Below are 9,320 nucleotides of genomic sequence, written 5' to 3' on the forward strand. Positions count from 1 at the left end.
GGAAGGTGTTGGCCCAGTGCTGCTAGAGTCACATGCAGAGGGAACTGCATCAGCCAGAGGAGGGTTATTACTCACACTGGATGCTCTCCCAGGGAGGGCATTTGCTAGGGGGAGTGATGCCTATGTCCACCTCAGCTTCTGCACAGTCACCACTGTACCTGGCTTCTACTGATTCAGCTGCCCTCTGCTATTCCTAAGGGATGTCAGAACCAAATGGAAGACTTGGCTTACCTTTAGTGGAAGCTCTCCACTCCAGCCAGCTCATCTCCAAGGGAGAGGGGGGCTGTGATTCTCACCTGCCTGGAAAGCCCATGGGCTCTTTAGGCTGGCTTCCCAGTGGGCTGTTATCAGGAGGTCATTTTCTCAGGCCCAGCACTGGTTGACCCAACACAAGCCTCCAGGTCCGGTAAGTAAAGTTTGCAACTCCTGAGACAGCCTTCTGCCCTCTCTCTGCTGAGTCCTGTTACTCTGGACCAGGGCAGAGCGCGCGTAGAAGCAGGAGTCTGACCAGTCTTGGTGCAGCGGTTAGGTGTCTGTGCCGCAGAGACAGGCACTGCCCAGATGTGTGCACTTTAAGAACATATGCTTCTCTTGATTCCCCAGTGCCAGTTTTCAGATTTCCCAAGAAACACTGATGCCAACAGTGAACTTTCCCTCAGTACAAAGCTTGCAGGACTCTGGGGAGCAGTGTGTGGGATGTGCTGAGGGCTGGGACTGGTTGGAGGTTCGCACCATCTTTAGCACAGTTCATCACAGTTTGTGTTTTTGTTCATTAGATCACAACAACCTTCCCCAAGGATCCAGTTTACACTTTTTCTATTTCACAAAATCCATTTCCTATTGAAAACCGGGATGTGCTGGGTGAGACACAGGTAAGCTCATTGTCTCAGAAGCTGCATTTAGTGACCTGTTTGTCCAGTGACAGTCTTGCTTTCCTGGAGTGTGCTGTGCTTGCAGCTTCTTCCTGTGTCCTGTATCAGGCCCTGTGGAGGGCACAGAGGTCAGGGCGCTCGCTCTAGCAAGGTGCTAGTTAGCCTTGAATCCTGGGTCTACGGACTTGCCAGGAACACCTTCTCAGTCTTGTCACTTTGTGTTCTCTGCTAACGGCTTCCTCTGGTTTGTGGGTTACAGAGCCAAATAGTGGAAGTGGTCTGCTTCTCTGCTGATCTGTCTGCCCCCAGCCCCGACACATTCCTCAGGCTCCGTCAGGGCTGGGTGGGTCGCACCGGGGTCTGGCATGTTGCTTGTGTTATGCTGGCCCTCTGCTCCCGCCACCTGCACAGTCTTGAGTACTCACAGTTGTTCTTGCACAGGGGAGTATCTGTACCAAGGTTTTCTTTTAATGTGGCTTCTTTGGCAAAGCTGCTTCTGATACTGTGGTTGCTTATTGTCCATCTGCCCCAGGAACGGACATGGGATGCATGTCAGGGCGCAGAGCTGCTTTCCGGGCTGTCTTCTCAGGCTCCCATTCTCTGTTCTGCTGCCCTCCTCATTTCTCTTCCTTACTCTGCTGGTCCAGCTTAGGGGTGCCGCCAGACAGAAGGGGCCATATGGTCTCCTGCCTACCCTAGTGGGCCTTCCCTCAGCCCTCTTTCACCCTGAGGTAGAGGGATGGATTTCATCTGTCCATCTGTGTGTCCTTTCTTGGACAGTCTACATACCTCCTCACACCACGGACAGTCAAGTGTGCCAAGAGCTTCCCCTGGGCAGGAGGGTCAGGTGCTCACCTGCAGCTGTCTGTGTCCCTTTGTGCCCTCTCAGTAGTTCTGGAAGAGATGTGGGATGTCTCAGCGTGTGCGGGGGTGGGGCTGGTTCCTCCCAGCTCTGGCTGTGAGGACTGTCATGAGATCCCTGCATCTTCCCTTCTCTCCATCACTCTCGGTCTAGGACTTCCACAGTCTGGCCACCTATTTGTCCCAGAATACTTCATCTGTGTTCTTGGACACCATCTCGGATTTCCACCTGCTGCTGTTTCTGGTCACCAATGAAGTCATGCCTCTACAGGTAGGGCTTACTCAAGAGACGTCCCTCGTCCCACTTTCCTTCCTCAAGCCAGAGAGTGGGGGATTTGGGGCAAAGCTTGATGTGCAGGGTCATCTCCCCCTGGGAATTTTGTTGGCTGTGACCACTTGGAGAGCAAGGTGAATATGTTCTGTCCTCTGGCCTACGGTCCTGGGGGGTACCATGGTTGAGGCAGCCCTCAGTCCCATAGCTTTAGAATCTCAGCCTGCTCATTACGGATCCCTCCCTGCCTCCTGAGTCAACGCCGACTTGTTGCCTTGGCCCAGAAGGCTGGCCAGCTCCCAAGCCCTGCCAAAGAGGAGATAGATGTTGAGCAGACAACAGTGCTCCCGAAGGGGTGGGCAGCAAGTCCTGCCAGAGGCCTCAGTATGTGCCACACATTTTGGCCTCCTGTGACCTTTTCTTCTCTGCCTGAGACCCCCAGGAACACAAGGAAGGAGGGAGGAATCTTTCTGAGCTCAGTAGCACTGACTTGGCACCTTCCCCACCGTGACAGCAGCGCTCTCCCTCCCAGGGCTTGTCTTTGGCGGTCAGCCTTAGCTGTTGTTGCATGCTGCCCCATTTATCTTGTGTGTCTTCCCACTGTCCCATCCCCTCTCAGAATCCCACTGTACCTCTTCTCTCAGGGTTAGCCCTTCCATCCGAGATCAGGGGTGACAGTTGAGGCTCCCTCTGTATTGGGCCACCCTGCTTGTAAACTGTTTTGAAGTTGACTCTGGAGGTACTGAGAGCCCTTAAAGGCTTTACCAACCTCTCACCACAGCAGCTACTTTAACTCTCTGTGCGCTGACCCTGGAAACCTAGGATATAGCACGCAGTTTCCAGACAGATGGAGAAGAGAGGAGGACTGGTCCCAGTCTAGGACCAGGGACAGGAGTTTCTGTCATCTGGGCTGTCAGCCCATGGCCGAGGGAGCACAGGAGCCCCAAGGGGCACTTTGGGAAGACGTGAGTTCTAGCTTACTTTAGCACATGGATTTATAGACCTGAGCAGCAGTCTGTTTCATAGTGATCGTGTATGTGATTTTTAAAAATTCCCTCTGAAATGTTGTTTATGTTAGAGAAACCTGTTAGCGAGAGTGTGACCCCATTGCAGAGCAAGGTGGACCTTCCTTTGGCTTTTTGCAGGACAGCATCAGCCTTCTGCTGGAGGCGGTGAGGACCAGGAATGAGGAGCTGGCACAGACGTGGAAGAAGTCCGAGCAGTGGGCCACTATTGAGCAACTTTGCAGTAAGTGTCCTACGCTCTACCCTTATGCCCTGGGCTCGTGGCCCTGGGTGCACACTGGGGGTTGTGGTATAAGTAAAGGGACAGACACATGGCTGTGTTCATTGATGTAATAACATAATGTTGTCCAGGTCAGACCCCAGGTGTGTATAGCAGATGCATCCAGCTGTAGGTGTCCCAGGAGCCTCCATTTGGAAAAGATCTGTCTGAACATCTAACATGTCCTTGCTATCCTTATGGGACACTTGGCACTACCCCTTATACTTCAATGGTATAAAAAGAAACCCAACTCACACAGCAGCAGGTGACAGGGTCTAGATTCATTACCTGGAGCAGCTTATGCCCTAGAGCTCCTTGTGTTCAGTACTCACTCTCCTAAAAAGTTGAGTATGCGATTGTCCAATCCTGTGTCTAGGACTGGTAATGGAATGATAGTGTACATTCACAAAAGCTTCACAAAACATGAGATACCAGGCGGCCTCAGGGGCACACAGTGTGATCCCAGCAACTTGGGAGGTCAGTAGGAGGATTTCAAGTTCTGGGACAGTCTCAGCAACTTAGTGAGACTCTGTCTTAAAAAATAAAAGGAAGGGCTGGGGTTGTGGCTCAGTGGTAGAGTGCTTGCCTAGCAGACGTGAGGCACTGATTTGATCCTCAGCACCACATAAAAATAAAGATATTGTGTCTACATACAACTAAAAATATATTTTTAAAAGTTATTAAAAAATAAATAAAAAGGACTGGGGAGATGTGTTCAGTGTCTCTGGGTTCACTCCCCCGTACCCTTCCCCCCCAAAAAGAAGTAGATCCAGGTGCAAGTCCTGGGAAGCCCAACATGCATTCACCTTGACCTGCCTTTCCTCGGCTAGGCTTTTGCCAGGAAAGGTGAAAACAGGTCCATAGGAGAACAGGATGCTCATGGTAGCTTCGTCCTAACAACTCAGAACTGGACACCACCCAGATGTCTACAGTGGGCATGATGGTCCTCACAGAGGAGTGCTTTTCAGCAACAGAAAGAAACCATACCCACAGGTGCAGAGAAGGGCAGGTGTTTGCTGGCTGTGTGCACCACAGTTGCGGGATGGCAGCCTTGGTGCAAGGAGTAGGCGTGTTCAAACTACCCTGCCCACAGTATAGAGCTCAGGCCAGGCAGAGCACCCATTCTGCAGAAGTGCTGAGTGCTTGCTTCTCTTCCCACCTGCAGGCACCGTTGGTGTGCAGCTCCCGGGCCTCCATGAGTATGGTGCCGTCGGAGGTTCTGCACATGCCGCCACGTCTGCCATGTGGGCCTGTCAGCACTGCACCTTCATGAACCAGCCAGGAACTGGCCACTGCGAGATGTGCAGCCTCCCCAGGACCTAGGGCTCCGGCCCTCTGCTGGGTGGGACTGGGCCAGCCCAGCCCTCCAAAGCCAGGAGCTCAAGGTGTGCCCCGCAAGGCTCAGAGCTGGCAGCCCTGAGGGGTGGGGCCCGCCACCCTGGCACCCAGGGAAGCTTCTTGGCACCAATCCCAGAGAGGGAGCCCAGCTAATGTGCTGGGGCTGAGTAAAAGCCGACTGGAAACAGTGTCCCTGCCTGAGAACACCACGCACGCCTCACCCAGTCAACAGCCCCCCGCCGTGGAAGGATTGGGCACCTCCAAATAATCACTTGAAATCGGTGGTGCAGGGAGGGTTGCTTTCTTTTCCTTCCTCTTCGATGCTTTCTGTTCTGTCCCCCGCTTGATTTTTTTTTTTTTTTTTTTTTTTTTGGGGGGGAGTGCCTGGCTACCTCTGTTCTGTTGCTCTGGAGCAGAGGTCCTGCCTGTGCCGGCCACAGCCTCCTGCTCAGCCTGCAGGCTAGTGCGCTTTCTCATCTTGTACCAGGCGGAAGTTTAGAGTCTGTGCTGGTTGCAATAACAGTTTTCAGCAGTTCCTTCCCAGAAGACTTTTATTTATTGTTTTTAAGATAAAACTGCACAACAGGGATATGAGAGAGACTAGTTTCCACTTCTTCCCCTCCTTAAGCGCAGCCCCTCCTGGGAGTTCAGGTGGTAGTGGACGGGTCCCACTGTCAGTCCTCCTATGAAGCAAACCTCAGTGCCTGAGACTTTTCTACCAAGTCACACAGCTGTGGCAGCTGGCGATATGGGCAGCTGAGCAGGAGCAGAGTGGTGGCCCTTGCCTGGTGGGCAGTCCCTCTAGATAGCCTGGATGGGTGAACACCAGGGCCCCGATTTCCTCCCACAGCACCATTCCTCTACCCATAGCCTTGCCAGGCCTTGGTCTGGAATAGTGCTTTGGCCATTGAAACAGGACCTCTGTGGAGCCTGGAAAGTTGATAGCATGCACACAGTGTGAGGACCAGGCAATCCATAAGAGTCCTAATGGTCTGTAAGTGTCCTCCACAATAGGACTGGGGCACAGGCCTACCCCAGGCGAGCCGAGGGCGTCTTGATGCCTCTTTGCCTTAACAAGAGCCAAATTAGCTGTGCTGCACCCAGGGAAAGGCCGGCCCAGCCAGACTTCCTGGAGGCTTGTGTGTCTGTCGCCTAGAGAGATGCACCCACAGCCCTCCCCATCCTTGGCCATGTAGACAGAATGCTTGCCTGCTGGGCTCTCTCATGGCAGGACTGTGGCCAGAACCCTCAGGTGTACCTGGCATGGCATCCCCGCTGGAAGGCCCAGGTTTCTTCTGATCCTGGAGCCACAAGCCCATTAGGTTGGCCTGGCTACAGCAGGACTGTAAAGCAAGCAGTCTCCCCACATCTGCCACACATTATGGAGGTGTGGAGGGTCATCTGGTCTGCCTGCTAGGAGCTGTCTTGGCTGGGGCTTTGCCTTCCCTGTCTTACCTGGTCCCTGAGGTCAGCTGTGAGCCAAATGGCCTGGCTGGCTGCTTACCTGTCTCCAGGACCATTCACACCAGTGCTGTTGCCCAGCCTGGGCAGGTACTGGACAGCACAGACTTGTGGAGACTCACTGCCCCAACACCTGTGTTCCTCTCCACTTGCTCTCGTCTTTATCCACCAAGCTAATTTCCATTTCTCAACCAATAGTTTTTCTCACTCTGCAGTTCTGGCATCCATGCAATCCATGTTTTCTTTTTGTCTTTTAGCTAAAGAAAGTGTTGTGATATCGCTGCTTATGGTTTTGAGTTACTCTGTTCAATAATGCACTTTATTTTATCGTCCAAAGAGAGTCAAGCTCATGCTGCTGGCTTGGGGTGAGCCCTGCTGAGAGCACAGGCCTGGGAGGCCCAGGCACCACCTCCTGCTCAGGAGTGACCCCTGCCCATCTTGCATTCCTGTGGACATCCCCTCATGTCAACAGGCACCACATTCCAGAGGGGTGCCTGAGCACACACCTTCCCAGGCGAACACAGTGGGTGCCTCGGTCCCCTCTTGGCCCTGGTCGGTCCTGCCTACCCAGCCCACCCCCAGCCAGTCTGTTCCTGGGACATAGGTGCTCTGCTTTGGGCTCACAGGTGTGCATCACCTGGGTTTGGACTAGCATTACCCTGACCCCAGCCCTGCAGTGGAACCTAATAAAAAGCGCCTGAAGCGACTGCCCGCTCCCAGCGTGTCCTTCCTGTGCGCTGAACAGTTGTCCACAGGCCCTGTCTGGTGTCTAATCTGGGTAAGGTGATTAGATGACTTGCCCCCAAGACTCTCATTGTTCTCATTGATGTGTTTGGGCCATTTCAAGCTGGGACCCAATTTGCCTGGCCCATTGCTCCGCTGCAGGGCTCCTGGGCACTGTTCGTTTGTGGGTGGAAGGGAGCTGTCCAGCCTCCCTGAGATGCCTTTTCTGCCTTGAGTCTGTATGTCCTGGACAGGCAGATGAGGCCAAGCAGCAGGTGAAAGTGTCCAGGCAACCTAACTGCCCAGGTGCAGTGAGGAACAGGGCTGGAGCTTACTGCTGTCTCCCAGGGACAGCCAGAGAGGTCTGGCCTGCTCCTCTGACTTCGGTGTCAGCCTGCTTCCACAGCTCAGCACCACTCAGTCCTCAAGGCAGGGACTCATCTGCACCCTGGGAAGCCACTAAAAAATAGCAGCTGTAGGGGCTGGGGTTGTGGCTCAGTGGTAGAGTGCTTGCCTCACATGTGTGAGGCACTGGGTTTGATTCTCAGCATCACATAAGAATAAATAAATAAAGGTCCATCGACATTAAAAAATATTTTTAAAAAAGTAGCTGTGTCTGAAAGGGCTCCTCCCAGTAGGTGACCCAGCTGCCTTTGAGCAGCTGAGTGGTGCTGAGTGCTCATCATCCACAGCTCCCTGGTGTTGCTGGAGCTGCCATGCTCAGCCCTCGTAGGGCTTGGGCTGTTCAGTATGACCCAGCAGCTGGCCTTCACACAGGGCCTATGAAAGCCCGAGTAAGAGGGACTGGAAGTCCAGATGCCTTTGTCCTCCAGGTGCTGCAGGCCAGGAGGCTCTGGGAGGCGCCTTCCTCCCTATCCTCACCTAAAGAAGTGAGATTGAACTGCTTGGAAGCAGAACTGGGGACTCTGGCACCCAAAGTCCCGGTCCCCACCCTGCAGGTTTTTGCACCTCTGCCATAATCTACAGCTTCCACACACCATGGTTTTTCTTCCCACATCTGCCCCTGTAATTCTTGAGCTCCACTATGCTTGTCCTTTGTGAGGCCACAGTGCCCCAGTTTGGCAGAGTCACTGACCTCCAGTGACAGGCTCTGCAGTAAGGAGTGTGTGCACTTTCCACTCCCCTGGCAGAGCCCCGGCTAGGGCATGGCCTTGGGCCCTTCCCTCATGCCTTTCTCACCCCAGGCACCCAGTGCTCAGGTCTACTCTGTTTAGACTGGAGGGAGCCAAGAGCTGGCCAGCCCCCAAGCCAGAGGAGTGACATACCATGAGGCCTGCTGGCTTGCCCACCTCCCATATCCACTTCCTCCCCACATGGTCACCTTCTCTATCGGCATGTTTTCTCCTATTTTGGAAGCCACCTGGTTATCCTGAGGCGTGTGTGAGCTGGTGACTGACAAGAACCAGGGTCAGGCTTGGAAGGTTAGAATTGGTGATCAGAAGACCCCCCAAGGGATACTTGTGTGCTCTGGGGGAAATTCAGAGTGACAGGCTGCTGAGGAGTGCTCTCTAGCCCACCCCCATCCTTCCCCTCAACAAGGGAAGCATTTCCAGGCAAAACGCCATCAGACTAGCCCAGGAGTGCAGAGTGAGCTGAGAACCCTCACCTGGTTAGCACCTGGCACAGATACACTCGGAGCTAGCCCACCCCCTACTCACTGGGGGGTCTGGACTGGCCACTGGTCATGTTGGCCGGTACACCGGGACTGGGTCATATTCCAGCCTGGCACACATTCTGGACATTCTCCAGCTGGACCTTTTACATGTCAGGCCTGCTGTGCCCCAGATGGCTCCTTGACTTCCGAGTGTCTGGCCTTGAGACTTTTCTGATGAAATAATAATAACTACTACTACTATTATTATTTAATAAGAGCTATGGTCTTGCTGTGCTGCTAAGTCTGGCCCCCAAACTCCTGGGTTCAAGTGATCCTGCCTCAGCCTCCTGAGTAGGGGGAAGCCCAGTCTCTGCCTGGCTTCAGGTGGGCTTTATGGAAGGTGGAGGATCCTGGTCTTTCACTTGGGGGATTCGTGTAGAGCTGCTCTCTTGGCCCCTGGTTGCAGCTTCTGGAGCAAGTGGAGAGAACTGCCAGGAGGGAAAGTGAAGATGTCCCCTGGCCTCCCCCTTGCCTCCTCCCCCAATCTCAGCTGGTCATTTCCTTTGCGGTGCTCTGACCCTAACTCAGAAATCCCTTTGGCTTCCCTACGTCCCCACGTGTTCAAGCGTTGCGCTTGTCTGGCTCAAAGCCCCTAGAGTCCTGAGAACGGGGTCCTGCGTGGTGCTGCTCAATGAGCAGAGGGAAGAGACCCAGCCCCTGACAGAGGGCGCCGGGGTCGTGGCGAGAGGTGGCGCTGACCCCACCCTCTCGCCTGCTGGACTCCTCGTTGCCTCCCAAGTCCTAGAGATTCCAAAGCCCGTTGACACTGCGCGCGGGAGAGCGGGCAGCGGCCACTCCTCCGCGGCGCGGCGCACCGGAACGGCCCCAGCTCTCC

At 54.2% G+C, this 9,320-nt stretch overlaps 2 protein-coding genes across 3 annotated transcripts in view; both read left to right on the top strand.

The window, feature by feature from the left end:
* Nploc4 (NPL4 homolog, ubiquitin recognition factor) overlaps positions 1-6,794 on the top strand; it is a 45,762-nt gene extending 38,968 nt beyond the window's left edge. For both annotated transcript variants that reach the window (XM_015504249.2, XM_048797395.1), the window contains 4 exons: positions 777-872; positions 1,888-2,004; positions 3,150-3,252; positions 4,454-6,794. In XM_015504249.2, coding sequence (XP_015359735.1) covers positions 777-872; positions 1,888-2,004; positions 3,150-3,252; positions 4,454-4,611 — 474 coding nt within the window. In that variant the 3' untranslated portion in view covers positions 4,612-6,794. The remainder of the gene's footprint in view (positions 1-776; positions 873-1,887; positions 2,005-3,149; positions 3,253-4,453) is intronic.
* A 798-nt stretch (positions 6,795-7,592) lies between these two features.
* The window catches only part of Faap100 (FA core complex associated protein 100), an 11,322-nt gene continuing 9,594 nt past the window's right edge, over positions 7,593-9,320 (top strand). Inside the window, exon 1 of the mRNA XM_048796592.1 lies at positions 7,593-7,604. Within this exon, the coding sequence (XP_048652549.1) occupies positions 7,593-7,604 (12 nt within the window). The remainder of the gene's footprint in view (positions 7,605-9,320) is intronic.

Source organism: Marmota marmota, unplaced genomic scaffold (genome assembly GCF_001458135.2).
Source record: "Marmota marmota marmota unplaced genomic scaffold, marMar, whole genome shotgun sequence".
Lineage (NCBI taxonomy): Eukaryota > Metazoa > Chordata > Mammalia > Rodentia > Sciuridae > Marmota > Marmota marmota.